General features: G+C 39.9%; 1 protein-coding gene across 13 annotated transcripts in view; it reads right to left on the reverse strand.

The window, feature by feature from the left end:
* The window catches only part of LOC105711518 (uncharacterized protein C22orf42-like), a 248,132-nt gene that overhangs the window by 208,168 nt on the left and 19,894 nt on the right, over nt 1-20,070 (reverse strand). For 5 of the 13 annotated variants that reach the window (XM_064370517.1, XM_064370516.1, XM_064370515.1 and 2 more), the window contains 5 exons: nt 18,909-18,963; nt 17,416-17,536; nt 15,144-15,264; nt 1,517-1,726; nt 747-964 (listed from right to left, as the gene is read on the reverse strand). The exons of 4 other annotated variants lie outside the window; for them this stretch is intronic. In XM_064370517.1, the coding sequence (XP_064226587.1) occupies nt 747-945 (199 nt within the window). In that variant the 5' untranslated portion in view covers nt 946-964; nt 1,517-1,726; nt 15,144-15,264; nt 17,416-17,536; nt 18,909-18,963. Of the gene's footprint in view, nt 1-746; nt 965-1,516; nt 1,727-15,143; nt 15,265-16,585; nt 16,610-17,415; nt 17,537-18,908; nt 18,964-19,177; nt 19,358-19,778; nt 19,834-20,070 lie in introns of those variants that run through there. 4 more of the 13 variants (XM_064370513.1, XM_064370519.1, XM_064370525.1 and 1 more) reach the window with 4 other exon arrangements.

The raw sequence follows: 20,070 nt of genomic DNA on the forward strand, positions 1-20,070 counted from the left end.
AGCTAGCTCTACCTGTCTTTCAGAACAAGGAGGTAAACAAAGCCCGTGAAGTTACTGGAGTAGGGCTGAAGAGACATTCATGTCAAAGTGGGAATTTTAAAGTAATCAGAGCTCCAAGGCTGAACTTTTGGGTAAAACCAAAACAGAAACAACTATTTTTTACAGCTCTGGCAGTAACATTTCATACCCTTTGCAGTCATTTTAAGTATGTCCTTCAATTTTTCCTTCAGTTTTCAAATTACAATTGGAAGAAATAAAGCTGCTTCTGTCAAGGTAACTTAAAACCATCTATTAAGAACACCATATAATCTCTTCCATGGTAAACTCTATTTTAAATTTAAGAAGTCTCCAAATATTTGAGTCTGAATTATCCCAATTATTAGCTTCCTTATTGAATAGGAGAAAAGAAACGATTGGGCCTTTAACCGGCTCCTTCACTGAGGTACCATAGTAGCTGGATAGGTCAGGCTAGAGAATGGGATGGAGACTCCAAAACTGGAGTATTTGAATTTTCATCGAGGAAAGGGGGAGACTAGACCAAAAAGGCCTCAAGCAAGAAGGCTCAACAACAAAGACAAGAGGCAGGACTAGCCTTTGTCCCCCACGCCCAGCCCTGGGAAAGCTGGCTATAGGCAGGAGGGAGCTGGAAGCTGAGGATGTCTCTGGGGTGAGGGGATGGGAAGCAGGTGGGGGAGGTGGTGGCCAGAGATGTGCCAGAGAGCAAATGGCACCCGTGGCTTCTTTACCTTTGCGCCTCTTTGAGTTGGTGACGGGCTGCATGTACTGGACCTCTGCCACTTCGGAATCTGACGTGGCAGACTCTGCAGTGGTGCATACTATCATAGACTCAGTCTCGGATTCACAACAAGACGCCACCTTCTGCCTGCAGCAGGCACAACAGAGGCCAGCCCTGGGGTCTAGGCAACAGCTTAATATATTTCCCATGGGTGACCTAGAAGGGGACCTTCAAAAGAAAGTAACACACAAAATCAAAAAAACAACAACAACAAAAAAGAAAAAAAACAAAACAAAGCAACACACAAAAGAAAAAAAAGAAAAAAAGCAACAGAGCAAGCGCCAAGGGCACAAAAACTGCCGTGAGTGTAGTCGGAGCTCCTCCTCCTCCCACTACCAGCTTCCGACTGAAGGCTGCTGGCCCTGGCTGATGCCTGTCACCCACAAAGCCTCCTATGTCACCTGGTTACCAGGAAACAACAAAGTCAGGCCAGTGGCTCACAATGCCACGCCCCACAACCCCATCCAATGGCTCACAATGCCCATCCCTGCTGCTGGCCACCTGTGGCCACCCTGCCCCTCTTGGTGACTGCATTATTCATCCTGGGCTGCCTGAGATATTCCATTTTTCACTACAGGCCTTGAAAGGCTCAGAAATGTCCCTTCATAGATTCTATAGAGAGAGTGTGTTAGCTGTGAATAAAAACGAAGGCTTCATTCTGCGTGATAAATCCACAAACACGAAGCATTTTCACAGAATCCTTTGGGGCCCACCTCTCACCTTCAGCTTCCTGTTCTTGGTTGTTTGGGCTTCTGTCTTGTGTGCTCTGTCAGGCTCTAGGCCTTTTAAGGTTGAGTTCCGTGTCTTCACTCATTTATATGTGCCCAGTAGGGCTGCCTCTTGGGAGGGTCTTCATGGTGACTGAGGTCATGGATCCTTCACACTGTTCCTTGAATCCACTTGACACAAAATACTCATCCTGAAACGATGCTTTGAAAGTGATGCTTCCAGTCAATTACGGGTCCATTGTATTATGGGTCCCTAGCACCCAATACATGGCATATAAGAAATGAATGAAAAATAGTGAGTGAATGAACTCAAGTGTGCCTACAAGGTGAGAGAAAGGTGGTCCTGCTTACTAGGTGTGCTACGAAGGCATCTGGGACTGTTGGCTTTGCTATTTCATAGTAGGCCTGGGGCTTTGAAAGCTGGCATTTCCTCATTCTAAACCTCAAATTCCAATAAATTACCACCAAGTGGACAAAGGTCCACGGGCCAGAGCTCTTGGTGTGAACAACATACCTTTTTTGGGTGTGATTAATGGACAGGGACTCTACAAAACTAAAAACAATGTTTGTATGCTGACTACCTGCAAGCTGTGGTGATAAAGCACTCTGCATACATGACCTTATTCAATGCTTGTTACAAATCCATGAAGTGGATTTTTAGACAAACTTTCTATTCTAGAGCATTCTGAACAAGAGGCTAGTGTAGTGAGCTTTCGCCTACTCAGCAGCAGATTCAGATGTTTGTTATCTCATGGCCAATCTTGTTACATGTATGCTCCTACATGCTTCTCCTCTTCCTCTCGTGATTTTATAGCAAATCCCACACATCATATAATTTCCTCCTTGACTGTCTTGGTATATGTCTGTAAAAGATACAATTCTTGTTTGTTCTTTCAAGACAAGGTCTCTGTCACCCAGGCTGGAGTTCAGTGGCATGATCTTCGTTCACTGTGGTCTCTCCTGCCTCAGCTTCCTAAGTAGCTGCAACTACAGACTCACACCACCATGCCCAGCTAATTTTTTTATTTGTATTTTAGTAGAGACAGAGTCTTGCTATGTTGCCTGGGCTGGTCTACAATTCCTGGATTCAAAGGATCTTCCCGCCTTGATCTCCCATACTACTGAGATTATAGGTGTGAACTGCTGTGCCCGGAGACAAGAACTCTTTAAAAAATATAATCCCAATACCATCATCAACCAACCATCTCACACCATTGCTCTTTATCACTGTCAACTCTCCTGCTAGCTCCAAATTTCCAGTCATTTCATGTATTTATTGTTTGAATCAGGATCCAAGTAAAGTCTCTCTTTGGGATTGTTTGATTCGCCTCTTAGGTTTTTTTTGATCCTGACAGCTTCCCACTTTGATCTCTGTGTTGTGTTGTGTTGTCCCTTGCAGTTCATTTACTGAATAAATCAGGCCATTTCCCCATAGTTTGGATTATGCTAAGTGTATTCTCATTACGCTGTTTCCCATACTGTGAATTTTGCTAATTGTGTCTTGTGATGTTGGTTAATTTGCTCTTCACTTTGTTCTAGTTTTTATAAATTAGTAGTTGATCTCAAGACTTGGTCAGATTCAGGCTGGACTTGAGGGTCAGGGCAAAAAGACTGTGCTAGTTTCTTCTGGGAGGAGGTGTGTACTCTCTGGACATCTTTTTTTTTAAATTGGTGATGTTAATGGCCATTGATCAATTATGGATTGAACAATGAAGGTATTGTTGTATCATTCCTTCTTCGTTTATGAGCTGCCATACTTCCAGAAAGAGATACTGCTACCCTAAGAAGGGCATTGCATGCAGAAAAAAATGAAGTAAATATAAAAAAGAGATGCTGCTTCTTATAAACTGTGTTACTCACTTGTACAACTTATATAGAAAATGCCAGTTCATGGCTTGATTTCTTCTGTTTATCATTTTTCAAAATGATGGGCTGTTTCATTTATATCCTTCAATGGTGACCACTTCTATTAATTAATTTATTTAGACAGGGAGGGTCTAGCTCTGTTGCCCAGGCTGGTATGCAGAGAAGCAGTCATGCCACTGCAGCCTCAAACTTCTAGGCTCAGGTGACCCTCCCATCTCAGCTTCCTGAGTAGCTGGGACCAAAGACATGGGCCCTCATACCTGAGTAATTTTAAAAATGTTTTGTAGAGACAAAGTCCCCCTACGTTGCACAGGCTTGTCTTGAACTCCTGGATGAAGTGATCCCCCTAACTTAGCCTCCCAGAGTGTTGAAATTACAGGCATGAGGACTGTGCCAGCCCACTTTTATTTTTTCAAAAGGATCATTATGAATGCAGACATTCAAACATATCTGATATATGTCAATTCACTGCAACTATTATCCTTATTAATGTACAAAATGTCCTATCTTTGCTTAGGAGTCCAATCAGATTGGCCCTTCAGACATGTTGAAATCATCCTAATAATCTTTGATGGATTCTTTGCTATCCAGAGTGACAATATGTCCCAGGCTCCTTACACATTTCTGGCCTAGACCTGGAATCAGCACGTTCTCTAGGAAGGCTTGTCTTCTTTCATTGGGCAATGGTATTTTGAGACTATTTTGAGACTACAATCTTGGTGCTAGGGGTAAATAGTATAATTTTAAAACTTAAAAAACTGCCTGGCTCATGCCTGTAATCCCAGCACTTTGGGAGGCTGACACGGGTGGATCACCTGAGGTCACGACTTCCAGACCAGCCTGGACAACATGGTGAAACCCCATCTGTACTAAAAATACAAAAAATCAGCCAGGCATCATGGCGGGAGCCTGTAATCCCAGCTACTTGGGAGGCTGAGGCAGGAGAATCGCTTGAACCTAGGAGGCAGAGGTTGTCATGAGCTGAGATTGCATCACTGCACTCCAGCCTGGGCAAAAACAGCAAAATTCTGTCTCAAAAAAAAAAAAACCTTAAAAATAATTTAAATATTAACAGCTTTATAGAGGTGTGATTTACATACTAAAATTTACCCATTTTAAGTGTACAATGTGTGTGTGTGTGTGTGTGTGTGTGTGTGTGTGTGTGTGTGTATATGAGAGAGACAGGTGCCATCATGGCTCACTGCAGCCTCAACCTCTTGGGATCAGGTGATCCTCCTGCCTCAGCTTCCTGAGTACCTGAGACTACAGGCTTGTGCCACCATACCTGTTTAAGTGTTTAAATTATTTGTAGAGATGGAGTCACTTTATGTTTCCTAGGCTGTTCTTGAACTCCTGGGCTCAAGTGATCTTCTTGCCGTGGCCTCCCAAAGTGTTGGGATTACAGGTGTGAGCCACTGTGCTTGGTCCAATTCAATGATTTTTAGTATACTTAGTATATTTACAGAATTATGTGACAATCACCAAAATCTAGTTTAAGAACATTTCATCATCCCAGAAAGAAACTTGTACCCATCAGAGTCACTTTTCAGTCTCATTCCCAGCCCTAGTCAACCAGTAAGCTGCTTTCTATCTCTATGTTAGGCTGTTCTGGACCTTTCATATAAACGAAATCATGTGATGTGTGTTCTTTTGCATCTGGCTTCTTTCACAAAGCATTGCGTTGTTGAGGTTGATCACCGTGGTAGCATGCCTCAGAACTCATTTTTGATTGCTAAATAGTATTCCTTTGTATTCCCCACATTTGAATTCCTTCAACAGTTGATGGGCATTTGGCTTGTCTCCACTTTTTGGTTCTTGTGAGTGGTGGTGTTGTGAACATTCACCTACTAGTCTTTGTGTAAACATACATTTTCATTTTTCCCGGTTAGATACCTAGAAGTAAAGTTGCTGACTTTAAGGCAATTTTACTTTTCTATTTTATTATTATTTTTGTCTTGAGCCCCTTGCAGTTCTGCTAGAGAAGGCAATTTTATTTTTAACATTTTGAGAAACTGTCATACTATCTTCCAAAAAAGTGGCTGTACCATTTTACATTCCCACTGGCAGTGTATGAGGGTTCTGTTCTCCACGCGCTCTCCAGCACTTGGTGTTATGCATCTGCTTGGTTGTAGTTATTGTAGTGGGTGGAAAGAGACATCTCATTATGGATTAATTTGCATTTTCCTAGTGACTAGCGATGTTGAACACTTTTTAATGTGCTTATTGGACATTAAAATGTAATCTTTGGAGAAATGTTTATTCATGTTCTTTTCCCATTTTTAAGTTGGATTGTCTTTTAATACTGAGTTATAAGAGTTCTTCTGGATATATCAGTTATTAGACATATGACTTATAAATATTTTCTCCCATTCTGTGGGCTGTCTTCCCCTTTCTTGATTGTATCTTTTGATGTGCCAAAGTTTTAAATTCAGCTGACGTTCAATTTTTTATTTTCTTGCTTTTTCCCTTTCCTCCTTTTCCAGGTCTCATTAGGTAGCCCTGGCTGGTCTTCAACTGCGCTTTGGATGTTGTATCTAAGACATCAGTGCCTTACACAAGATCACAAGAATTTACTCTTACACGTTTTCTTCTAAGAGTTTTATTGTTTTAGTTTTACATTTAGGTCTGTGATCCATTTTCAGTTAATTTTTGAGTATGGTGTTAGGCAGGGGCCCAGATTAATTTATTTGTACATGAATATCCAGTTGCCTCACCATCATTTGTTGAAAAGTCTATTTGTGGTTGGCAACAGTGGTTCATGACTGTCATTCCAGCACTTTAGGAGGCCAAGGCTGGAGTACTGCTTGAGTCCAGGAGTTTAAGGCTAACATCTGCCTAATTCTCCCCATAACTTCTCCAACATCTGCTTTCTTCCCCACACCCAGCCCTGGGTAACCACCATTCTACTCTCTGCCTCTATGAGTTCAACATTTTTTCTTTTTTCCTTTTTCTTTTTCTTTCTTTTTTTTTTAACGAATCAGTTCCTAAGCAGAGTTGAACTTTTTAAGGACCACACATGAATGACATCATGTAGTATTTGTCTTTCGGTGCTCTGCTTATTTCGCTTAGCATAATATCCAGCCATGTCATTGCAAATGCAACAATTTTTTTTCTATTTTAAGGTTAAATAACATTCCATTGTGAATACAGAAACATGTATTCCTATATTCCTCACAATTCTGTGTTAAGGCTGAATGGTATTCCATTGTGAATATACGAATATATATTCCCATATTCCAAATTTTATTGTATGCAAGGATTCTCTTTTCTCCACATCGTCACCAACACGTGTTATCCTAATCCCTTTCAAAATTCCACTGGTATTCCCCATAGAAATAGAAAAAAACTGATTCTAAAACTTGTATGGAAGCATGAAAGATCCTGAATAACCAAAGCAATTTTGACTGAACACAAGAACAAAGCTGGAGGAATCACACTACCTGATCTCAAAGTCCACTATAAAGTCACAGTAGTGAAAAAAGCATGGTACTGCTACAAAGATAGACATGATCGACCACTGGAACAAAACAGAGAGCCCGGAAATAAATCCATGGATTTACAATGAACGAATCTTCCATAAAAAACACCAAGAACATGCAACCCAGAAAACACATTATGTTCACAAAATGCTGTTGGGAAAACCTAATATCCACATGCAAAAGAATCAAATTGAACCTCTCTTTCACCCCATATATAAAAATCAACTTGAAATGGGATAAATGCTTAAATGTAAGACCTCAAAAGCTTCTTGACATTGGTGTAGAAAAGATTTTATGGATATGACCCCAAAAGCACAGAGAACAGAAGCAAACATGGACAAATGGGCTTTCATCAAACTAAAACTTACATGGAGCACAGGAAACAATCAACAGAATAAAGAAACAATCTACAGAATGGGAAGAAATATTTGGGGATCATACACCTGATAGGGAGTTAATATTCAAAATATTCAATGAACTCAAACAACTAGATAACAAGAACACAAGCAACCTAATTTTAAAAGGACCTGACTATTTCTCGGTTAAAAAAAAAAAGATATAAGACATGTAAATGGCTGAAAATATGAAAAAAAATGCTTGACATCAGTAATCATCAGGGAAATGCAAATCGAAATGACAATGAGTTATCAACCCATACCTATTAGGATGTCTATCATGAAAAAGATAGGGGCCGGGCGTGGTGGCTTACGCCTGTAATCCCAGCACTTTGGGAGGCCGAGGCGGGTGGATCACGAGGTCAAGAGATCGAGACCATCCTGGTCAACATGGTGAAACCCCATCTCTACTAAAAATGCAAAAAATTAGCTGGGCATGGTGACGTGTGCCTGTAATCCCAGCTACTCAGGAGGCTGAGGCAGGAGAATTGCCTGAACCCAGGAGGCGGAGGTTGCAGTGAGCTGAGATCGCGCCATTGCACTCCAGCCTGGGTAACAAGAGCGAAACTCCATCTCAAAAAAAAAAGAAAGATGAGATATCTATTGACTTCAAGTGTAATGGTTTCTTTCCAAAATTTCAATTATTTTTCAATTAATCAATGAATTTTTTTCGAGACAGGGTCTTATTGTCTTGCCTGGTGCGATCATAGCTTACTGCAGCCTCAAACTCCTGAGCTCAAGTCATCCTCCTGCCTCAGTCTCCTAAGTAGCTGGGACGAAAAGTGTGTCCCACCATGCCTGGCTAATATTTTTCTTTTTGAGACAAAGTCTCCCTCTGTTGTCCAGGCTGAAGTGTAGTGGTACGACGTCAGCTCACTACAACCCCCACCTCCCAGGTTCTAAGTGATTCTCCTGCCTCAGCCTCTGGAGTAGCTGGGATTACAGGCATGCACCACCACAGCCAGCTTATTTTGTACTTTTAGTAGAGAGAGAATTTTGCCATGTTGGCCGGGCTGGTCTCAAACTCCTGACCTCAGGTGATCCACCCTCTTCCACCTCCCAAAGTGCTGGGATTACAAGCCTGAGCCACCGTGTCCGGCCATAATTTTTAATGTAATTCAGTTTTCATAAAGACAGAGTATTTTTATGTTGCCCAGGCTGGTCTCAAACTCCTGGCTTCAAGGGATCCTCTTGTGTTGGGATTACAGGGATGAGACACCACACTTGGCTTTCTTTTTTTCTTTTACACATTTTCTTTCTTTTGCCAAGTTTGGAGTGTAGTAGCCAACCATGGCTCACTGCAGCCTCAAATTCCTAGGCTCAGGAGATCCTCTCACCTCAGCTTCCTGACCAGGTGGGATTGCAGGCCTGTACCACCATGCCTGGCCTATTAAAAACAAATTTCTAGTTTTGTTTATTTTTTTGTAGACAGATCTCACTCTCTATGTTGCCCAAGCTGGTCTTGAACTCCTGGTCTCAAGGGATTCCCCCCCACCTCAGCCTCACAAAGTGCTGCAATTACAGGCATGAGTGCCCAGCTTGAGCTTTCAATTATATTCCAGTGACCTATACATCTGTCTTTGAGCCAGTACAATACTCTCCTGATTACTTTGTAGCAAGTTTTGAAATTAGGAAGATAAGTCCTCCAACTTCGTTCTTCTTTTTCAGGATCATTTTGCTTATTCTGTGTCCTTTGCCTTTCCACATGAATTTTAGAAACAGTTTGTCAATTTCTGCAGAAAAGGTAGCTAGGATTCTGACAGGAATCAGGTTGAACATGTAGACTAATTTGAGGAGTACTGACAACAATATTTAGTCTTCTGATCCATCAATATTGAGTATCTTTCACTTATTTAGTTCTTCTTTAGTATCTTTCCACAGTGAGTGAGTATTCTTTGAGATGCTATTGCAAATGAAATAATTTCATGAATTTCATTTTTGGATTGTTTATTGCTAACGTACAGAAATACAACTGATTTATGTATGCTGATTTTGTGAACTTGGTGAACTAGTTTCGTTTTTTTTTCTTTTTGTTAATTGTACTTTAAGTTCTGGGGTACATGTGCAGAACATGCAGGTTTGTTAAATAGGTTTACACGTGCCATGGTTGTTGGCTGCATCCATCACCACGTCATCTACATTAGGTATTTCTCCTAATGCTATCCCTCCCCTAGCCCCCCAACCCGAGAGTCCCTGGTGTGTGATGTTCTCCTCCCTGTGTCCATGTGTTCTTATTGTTCAACTCCCACTTACGAGTGAGAATATGCAGCGTTTGGTTTTCTGTTCTTCTGTTACTTTGCTGAGAAGGATGGTTTCCAGCTTCATCCATGTCCTTGCAAATGACGTGAACTCATCCTTTTTTATGGCTGCATAGTATTCCATGCTGTATATATGCCACATTTTCCTTATCCAGTCTATCACTGATGGGCATTTGGGTTGGTTCCAAGTTTTTCCTATCGTGAACAGTTTTTTTTGTTTTGTTTTAATGTGGATGCCTTAGAATTTGCTGTATACAAGATCATGACATTCAGAAGTAAGACAGTTTTACGGTTTGCTTTCTAACCTGGATCCTTTTACATATTGATCGCCTAGCTGTCCTGGCCAGGACCAAAGGTGAACAGACCTGTTGAACGTGGCCTTGCTTGTTCCCAATCTTAGGGAAAAAGCATTTAGTCTTGCACCATGAAATCTGTTAACTGCTAGGTTTTCACAGATGCTTTTTATCATGATGATGAAGTTCCTTCCTGTTTTTAGTTTGTTGAGGACTTTTTTCCATGCAGGAGTAGATAATTTTATTCTCATTTACAGAAAAGAAAACCTTCATTTGGACAGTCGGCCCCCAAAGATCAAGCCCTGAACCACAGTGCTATCTCCACAGCACACTCTTTCATTTCAGTTTTCCTCTGCCCCTCCTCGGAATTCTCTTTCAGGTGACTTGGGAATGTTGGTGTGCTCCAGGAGGCTCAGCCCTCTGCTTGGGTGCTTCTCTCCTGAAGTGGGAAGATGGCTTCAGCTGTCACCTGCAAGCTGATGACTCCACACTCCCTATCTCCTTGCCCTCACTGAGCTCTGGTGTATCTTCATGCTTCCAAGACTTTTCCACTCAGATATGTCAAGGAATCTCAAACCTGTCCTATCCTGGAATACACTGTCAACTCCCAGCACCTTGGGAGGCCGAGACAGGTGGATCATGAGGTCAGGACATCGAGACCAGCCTGGCCAAGATGGTAAAAGTAACCCTGTCTCTATTTTAAAAAATAATAAGATGAAAATAATTAAATAAACATAGATTGATAATAATAAATAAATGCAAGATGGCCTGCTTGTCACTAAGAAAATAAATAAGTAATTAAGTAAATAAATAAATAAAGGCCGGGCACCATGGCTAAAGCCTGTAATCCCAGCACCTTGGGAGGCTGAGATGGGCAGATGACGAGGTCAAGAGATCAAGACCATCCTGGCCGACATGGTGAAACCCCGTCTCTACTAAAAATACAAAAATATTAGCCAGGCGCGGTGGCACTCGCCTGTGGTCCCAGATACTCGGGAGACTTAGGAGGAAGAATCGCTTGAATCCAGGAGGGGGAGGTTGCAGTAAGTCAAGATTGCACAACTGCACCACTCCAGCCTGGTGACAGAGCAAGACTCCCTCTAAAATAAATAAACAAAAAAATAAATAAATAAGTAAATAAATGCAAGACTGCCTCTAAATCATTATATAGATAATTGAGAAAATGAATAAATGCAAGCCTGCACACAAATACATAAGTATAAAAAAAATGTTGTGAGCCTGGGTCTAAATAAAATAAATGAGTAAATGTGAGCCTGCCTCTAAATAATTAGATAGCTAGACAGATAAATACATCAATCCCAGCCTGCCTCAAAATATACAAATAAATAAATATAGAAATAACTAAATGTGACCTGCTTCTCCATAAGTACATGAGCAAATAAATAAATGAACATGTCTGCCTCTAAATAAATCAATTAATAGATAGATAAATAAATCAATAAATAAGCAGCCCCTCTTACTGGCTCATGTTTTTAATCCTCCGCCCATTGGGAGCCTGAGCAGGCTATACCACCTGAAGGCAGGACATCAAGACCAGCCTGGCCAAGATGGTGAAAGAATCCCTGTCTCTATTTAAAAAAATAATAAGATGAAAATAATTAAATAAATTAAAAAATAAATCAATGCAAGCTGGCCTTCCTCCCTCTAAGGAAATAAATAAATAATTCTGTAAATAAATAAATAAAGGCCAGGCGAGATGGCTCAGTCCTGTAATCCCAGCACTTTGGGAGGCCGAGACGGTTGGATCACGAGGTCAAGAGAGCGAGACCATCCTGGCCAACGTGGAGAAACACGGTCTCTATTAAAAATGCAAAAATATTAGCCGGATGTGGTGGCATGCACCTGGAGTCCCAGCTACAAGGGAGGCTGAAGCGGAAGAATCACTTGAACCAAAGAGAGGGAGGTTGCAGGGAGCCAGGATTGCGCCACTGCACTCCAGCCTGGTGAGAGAGCAAGAATCCATCTAAAATCAATCAATCAATCAATCAATCCATCAAGAAATGCGAGACAGCCTCTAAATCATTATATAGATAGTTAAGGAAATGAATAAATGCAAGCCTGCACACAAATACATAAGTATATAAATAAATGTTGCCAGCCTGGGTTTAAATAAATAAATGAGTAAATGTGAGCCTGCCTCTAAATAATTACATAGTTACACAGATAAATACATAAATCCAAGCCTGCCTCCAAATATATAATTAAATGCGACCTGCTTCTCCATAAGTACATAAGTAAATAAATAAATGTAAGTCTGCCTCTAAATAAATCGATTGATAGATAGATACATAAATCAATCAATAAAGAGCCCCACTTGGAGACTCATGCTTTTAATCCCCCACCAACTGGAAGCCTGAGCAGGGTATATTACCTGAGGTCAGGACATCAAGACCAGTCTGGCCAAGATGGTGAAAGAAACCCTGTCTCTATTTAAAAAATAATAACGTGAAAATAATTAATTAAATATAGATATATATATATAAACACACACACACACACACACACACAAATAAATAAATGCAAGATGGCCTGCCTGCCTCTAAGTAAATAAATAAGTAAGTAAGTAAATAAATAAAGGCAGGGTGCAGTGGCTCACGCCTGTAATCCCAGCACTTTGGGAGGCCAAAACAGGCAGATGACGAGGTCAAGAGATCAAGACCATTCTGGCCAACATGGTGAAACCTCATCTCTACTAAAAATACAAAAATATTAGCCAGGAGTGGTGGCACGCACCTGTGGTCCCAGCTACTCGGGAGGCTGAGGCAGAAGAATTGCTTGAACCCAGGAGGCGGAGGCTGCAGTGAGCCAAGATTGCACAACTGCACTCCAGCCTAGTGACAGAGAAGACGCCGTCTTAAATAAATAAATAAATAAATAATAAATAAATAAATGCGAGCCTGCATCTAAGTTAATAAATGCAAGGCTGCCTCTAAATCACTATACAGATAGATAAGTAAATAAATAAATGCAAGGCTGCACACTAATACATAAGTATATAAATAAATGTTGCGGCCTGGGTCTAAATAAATAAATGAGTAAATGTCAGGCTGCCTCTAAATAATTAGATAGCTAGATAAATAATTAGATAGCTAGATAGATAAATACATCAATCCAAGCCTGCCTCAAAATATACAAATAAAGTAAATAAATATAGAAATAACTAAATGCAACCTGCTTCTCCATAAGTATGTCTGTAAATAAATAAATAAATGCAAGTTTGCCTCTAAATAAATCGATTAATACATAGATAAAGAAATCAATAAATAAATAGCCCTGCTTGGTGGCTCATGCTTTTAATCCCCCACCCATTTGGAGCCTGAGCTGGGTATATCACCTAAGGTCAGGACATCGAGACCAGCCTGGCAAAGGTTCTCTTTAAAAAGAAAACCCTGTCTCTATTTAAAAAAATACTAAGATGAAAATAATGAAATAAACAAATATAGATTTATATATATAAATAAATGCAAGACAGCATTCCTGCCACTAAGTAAATAAATAAGTGATTAAGTAAATAAATAAACAAAGGTGGGTGCAGTGGCTAAAGCCTGTAATCCCAGCACCTTGGGAGGCCGAGTCGGGCAGATCACCTGAGGTCGGGAGTTCAAGACCTGACTGACCAACATGGTGAAACCCCGTCATCAAAAAAAAATAAAAAAAAGAAAAAGAAAAAAAAGTAAATAAGTAAATAAATGCGAGACTGCCTCTAAATCATTATAGTTAAGAAAATGAATAAATGCAAGCCTGCACACAAATACATAAGTATAAAATAATGTTGTGAGCCTAAGTCTAAATAAAATAAATGAATAAATGTGAGCCTGCCTCTAAATAATTAGATAGCTAGATAAATACATAAATCCAAGCCTGCCACCAAATATATAAATAAATAAATAAGTAAATTCGACCTGCTTCCCCATAAATACATCAGCAAATAAATAATGCAAGTCTGCCTCTAAATAAATCAATTAATAGATAGATAAATAAATCCATAAATAAGCAGCCCCACTTGGTGGCTCATGTTTCTAATCCCTCGCCCGCTGGGAGCGTAAGCCGGCTATATCGCCTGAGGTCAGGACATCGAGACCAGCCTGGCCAAGATGGTGAAAGAATCCCTGTCTCTATTTGAAAAAATAATAAGATGAAAATAATTAAATAAATAAATAAAAATATAAATAAATAAATGCAAGCCAGCCTTCCTGCCTCTAAATAAATAAATAAATAATTATGTAAATAAATAACTAAAGGCCCGGTGAGATGGCTCAATCTTGTAATACCAGCACTTTGGGAGGCCAAGACAGTTGGAAAAAAAAGTCAAGAGATCGAGACCATCCTGGCCAACATGGAGAAACCCAGTATCTACTAAAAATACAAAAATATTAGCCAAGCGTGGTGGCACGTGCCTGGGGTCCCAGCTACAAGAGAGGCTGAGGTGGAAGAATTGCTTGAACCAAAGTGTGGGAGGTTGCAGTGGGCCAAGATTGCGTCACTGCACTCCAGCCTGGTGAGGGAGCAAGAATCCGGCTTAAATAAATAAATAAATAAATGCGAGCCTACATCTAAGTAAATAAATGGAAGCCTGCCTCTAAATCACTATACAGATAGATAAGTAAATAAATAAATGCAAGGCTGCACACTAATACATAAGTATATAAATAAATGTTGCAAGCCTGGGTCTAAATAAATAAATAAGTAAATGTCAGGCTGCCTCTAAATAATTAGATAGCTAGATAGATAAACATATCAATCCAAGCCTGCCTCAAAATATACAAATAAAGTAAATAAATATAGAAATAACTAAATGCGACCTGCTTCTCCATAAGTACATCAGTAAATAAATAAATAAATGCACGTTTGCCTCTAAATAAATCGATTAATACATAGATAAAGAAATCAATAAATAAATAGCCCTGCTTGGTGGCTCATGCTTTTAATCCCCCGCCCATTTGGTGCCTGAGCTGGGTATATCACCCGAGGTCAGGACATCAAGAACAGCCTGGCCAAAGGGAGTGAAAGAAACTCTGTCTCTATTTAAAACAATAATAAGATGAAAATAATTAAATAAATAAATATAGAGTTATATAGATAAATAAATGCAAGATGGCCTGCCTGCCACTAAGTAAATACATAAGTAATTAAGTAAATAAATAAAGAAAGACCAGGCACCGTGGCTAAAGCCTGTAATCCCAGCACCTTGGGAGGCTGAGATGGGCAGATAACGAGGTCAAGAGACGGAGACCATCCCGGCCAACATGGTGAAACCCAATCTCTACTAAAAATACAAAAATATTAGCTAGGCGTGGTGGCACTCACCTGTGGTCCCAGATACTCGGGAGGCTGAGGAGGAAGAATCGCTTGAACTCAGGAGGCGGAGGTTGCAATAAGCCAAGATTAGGCCAGTGCACTCCAGCCTGGTGACAGAGCAAGACTCCCTCTAAGGTAAATAAACAAACAAACAAACAAATAAATATATAAATAGGTAAATAAATGCGAGACTGCCTCTAAATCATTATCCAGACAGGTAAGAAAATGAATAAAAGCAAGCCAGCACACAAATACATAAGTATAAAAATAATGTTGTGAGCCGGGGTCTAAATAAAATAAATGAGTAAATGTGAGCCTGCCTCTAAATAATTAGAGAGCTAGACAGATAAATACATCAATCCCAGCCTGCCTCAAAATATACAAATAAATAAATATAGAAATAACTAAATGTGACATGCTTCTCGATAAGTATGTCAGTAAATAAATAAATAAATGCAAGTTTGCCTCTAAATAAATTGATTAATACATAGATACAGAAATCAATAAATAAATAGCCCCGCTTGGTGGCTCATGCTTTTAATCCTCCACCCATCTGGAGCCTGAGCTGGGTATATCACTTGAGGTGAGGACATCGAGATCAGCCTGGCAAAGATGGTGAAAGGAACCCTGTCTCTATTTAAAAAAATAGTAAGATGAAAATAATGAAATAAATAAATAGAGATTTATATACATAAATAAATGCAAGAAGGCCTGCCTGCCACTAAGTAAATACATAAGTAATTAAGTAAATAAATAAACAAAGGCAGGCCGGGCGCGGTGGCTCACGCCTATAATCCCAGCACTTTGGGAGGCGGAGGCGGGTGGATCACGATGTCAAGAGATCGAGACCATCCTGGTCAACATGGTGAAACCCCGTCTCTACTAAAAATACAAAAATGAGCTGGGCATGGTGGTGCGCGCCTGTAATCCCAGCTACTCAGGAGGCTGAGGCAGGAGAATTGCCTGAACCCAGGAGGCGGAGGTTGTGGTGAGCCAAGATCGCACCATTGCACTCCAGCCTGGGTAACAAGGGTGAAACTCCGTCTCGAAAAGAAAAAAAAGAAACAAAGGCTGGGTGCGGTGGCTAAAGCCTGTAATCCCAGCACCTTGGGAGGCCGAGTCAGGTGGATCACGAGGTCAAGAGATCGAGACCATCCTGGCTGACATGGTGAAACCCTGTCTCTACTAAAAATACAAAAATATTAGCCAGGCTCGGTGGCACTCGCCTGTGGTCCCAGATACTCCAGAGGCTGACGAGGAAGAATCGCTTGAACCCAGGAGGCAGAGGTTGCAGTAAGCCAAGACTGGGCCAGTGCACTCCAGCCTGGTGATAGAGCAAGACTCCGTCTAAAATAAACAAATTGGCCAGGCATAGTGGCTCACACCTGTAATCCAAGCACTTTGGAGGCCAAGGCAGGCGGATCACCTGAGGTTGGGAGTTCAAGACCTGACTGACCAACATGGTGAAACCCTGTCTTTTAAAAATAAGAAAAAGAAAAAAAGAAAAGAAAAAGTAAATAAGTAAATAAATAAATAAGTAAATAAATGCAAGACTGCCTCTAAATCATTATAGATAGTTAAGAAAATGAATAAATGCAAGCCTGCACACAAATACATAAGTATAAAAATAATGTTGTGAGCCTGGGTCTAAATAAAATAAATGAGTAAACATGAGCCTGCCTCTAAATAATTAGATAGCTAGATAGATAAATACATAAATCTGAGCCTGCCTCCAAATAAATAAATAATTAGCCCTGCTTCTCCATAAGTACATCAGCAAATAAATAAATAAATGCAAGTCTGCCTCTAAATCAATCAATTAATTGATAGATAAATAAATCCATAAATAAGCAGCCCCACTTGGTGTTTCATGTTTTTAATCCCTCGCCCATTGGGAGCCTGAGCTGGCTATATCACCTGAGGTCACGACATCGAGACCAGCCTGGCCAAGATGGTGAAAGAAACCCTGTCTCTATTTAAAATATAATAAGGTAAAAATAATTAAATAAATAAATATATATACACACACACATATATATACAAATGCCAGATGGCCTGCCTACCTCTAAGTAAATAAATAAATAAGTAAGTAAGTAAATAAAGAAAAGTAAGTAAATAAAGAAAGGCCGGGTGCAGTGGCTAATGCCTGTAATCCCAGCACTTTGAGAGGCCAAGACAGGCAGATCACAAGGTAAAGAGGTCGAGACCATTCTGGCCAACATGGTGAAACCTCGTCTCTACTAAAAATACAAAATTATTAGCCAGGCATGTTGGCACACACCTGTGGTCCCAGATACTCGGGAGGCTGAGGCGGAAGAATCGCTTGAACTCAGGAGGCGGAAGTTGCAGTGAGCCAAGATTGCACAAATGCACTCCAGCCTGGTGACACAGCAAGACTCTGTCTAAAATCAATCAATCAATCAATCAATCAATCAATGAGAGCCTATTATTTACATTATATCTATGTAAATAAATGCAAGCCTGCCTCTAAATCATTATACAGATAGGTAAGTAAATAAATAAATGCAAGGCTGCACACTAATACGTAAGTATATAAATAAATGTTGCGAGCCTGGGTCTAGATAAATAAATGAGTAAATGTGAGCCTGACTCTAAATAATTAGATAGCTAGATAGATAAATACAGAAATCCAAGCCTGCCTCCAAATATATACATAATTAAATGTGACCTGCTTCTTCATAAGTATGTTCAGTAAATAAATAAATAAATAAATGCAAGTCTGCCTCTAAATATAACAATTAACAGATACATACATAAATCAATAAATAAATAGCCCCCCCTTGGGGGCTCATGCTTTTAATCCCCCACCAATTGGGAGCCTGAGCCAGGTATATCACCTGAGGTCAGTACATTGATACCAGACTGGCCAAGATGGTGAAAGAAACCCTGACTCTATTTTAAAAACAATAAGGTGAAAATAATTAAATAAATAAATATATAAATATACATAAAAATGCAAGATGGCCTGCCTGCTTGTAAGTAAATAAATAAATAAGTAAGTAAGTAAATAAAGGCTGGGCTCAGTGGTTCCCGCCTGTAATCCTAATCCCAGCACTTTGGGAGGCCGAGACAGGCGGATAACAAGGTCAAGAGATAGAGACCATTCTGGCCAACATGGTGAAACCTCGTCTCTTCTAAAAATACAAAAATATTAGCCAGGCATGGTGGCACGTGCCTGTGGTCCCAGCTACTCGGGAGGCTGAGGCGGAAGAATTGCTTGAACCCAGGAGGTGGAGGCTGCAGTGAGCCAAGATTGCACAACTGCACTCCAGCCTGGTGACAGAGCAAGACTCCATCTAAAATAAATAAATAAATCAATAAATAAATGTGAGCCTGCATCTAAGTAAATCAATGCAAGTCTGTCTCTAAATCATTATATAGATAGATAAGTAAATAAATAAATGCAAGGCTGCACACTAATACATAAGTATATAAATAAATGTTGTGAGCCTGGGTCTAAATAAATAAATGAGTAAATGTCAGGCTGTCTCTAAATAATTAGATACCTAGATCAATACATCAGTCCAAGCCTGCCTCAAAATATACAAATAAATAAATAAGTAAATAAATATAGAAATAACTAAATGCGACCTGCTTCTCCATAATACGTCAGTAAATAAATAAATAAATGCAAGTTTGCCTCTAAATAAATTGATTAGTAGATACATAAATAAATCAATAAATAAATAGCCCCACTTGATGGCTGATGATTTTAATCCCCCGCCCATTTGGAGCCTGAGCCGGGTACATTACCTGAGGTCAGGACATCGAGACCAACCTGGCCAAGATGGTGAAAGGAACCCCGTCTCTATTTAAGAAAATAGTAAGATGAAAATGATTAAATAAATAAATATAGATTTACATAAATAAATAAATGCAAGATGGCCTGCCTGCCAACTAAGTAAGTAAATAAATGAATAAATAAAGGCCGGGTGCAGTGGCTAAAACCTGTAATCCCAGCACCTTGGGAGGCTGAGATGCGGGGATCACGAGGTCAAGAGATCGAGACCATTCTGGCCAACATAGTGAAACCCCATCTCTACTAAAAATACAAAAATGTTAGCCAGGCGCAGTGGCACTTGCCTGTGCTCCCAGATACTCCAGAGGTTGAGAAAGAAGAATCGCTTGAACCCAGAGGGTGGAGGTCGCAATAAGCCAAGATTGGGCCAGTGCACTCCAGCCTGGTGACAGAGCAAGACTCCCTCCAAAATAAATAAATAAGTAAGTAAATACATGCGAGACTGCCTCTAAAGCATTATACAGATAGTTAAGAAAATGAATAAATGCAAGCCCGCACACAAACACGTAAGTATAAAAATCATGTTGTGAGCCTGGGTCTAAATAAAATAAATGAGTAAATGTGAGCCTGCCTCTAAATAGATAGCTAGATAGATAAATACATAAATCCAAGTCTGCCTCCAAATATATAAATAAATAAACAAATAAATAAGTAAATTCGACCTGCTTCTCCATAAGTACATCAGCAAATAAATAAATAAATGCAAGTCTGCCTCTAAATAGATCAATTAATAGATAGATAAATAAATCAATAAATAAGCAACCCCTCTGGTGGCTCATGTTTTTAATGCCCCGCCCATTGGGAGCCTGAGCCAGTTATATTACCTGAGGTCAGGACATCGAGACCAGCCTGGCCAAGATGGTGAAAGAATCCCTGTCACTATTTAAAAAAATAATGAGATGAAAATAATTAAATAAATAAATAAAAACATAAATAAATAAATGCAAGCCGGCCTTCCTGCCTCTAAGGAAATAAATCAATAATTATGTAAATAAATAAATAAAGGCTGGGCGAGATGGCTCAGTCCTGTAATCCCAGCACTTTGGGAGGCCGAGATGGTTGGATCACCGGGTCAAGAGATTGAGACTATTCTGTCCAACATGGAGAAACCCAGTC

The sequence above is a fragment of the Aotus nancymaae genome, unplaced genomic scaffold (genome assembly GCF_030222135.1).
Source record: "Aotus nancymaae isolate 86718 unplaced genomic scaffold, 86718_ANA_hifiasm-v0.15.2.pri h1tg000108l, whole genome shotgun sequence".
NCBI classification, from domain to species: Eukaryota; Metazoa; Chordata; class Mammalia; order Primates; family Aotidae; genus Aotus; species Aotus nancymaae.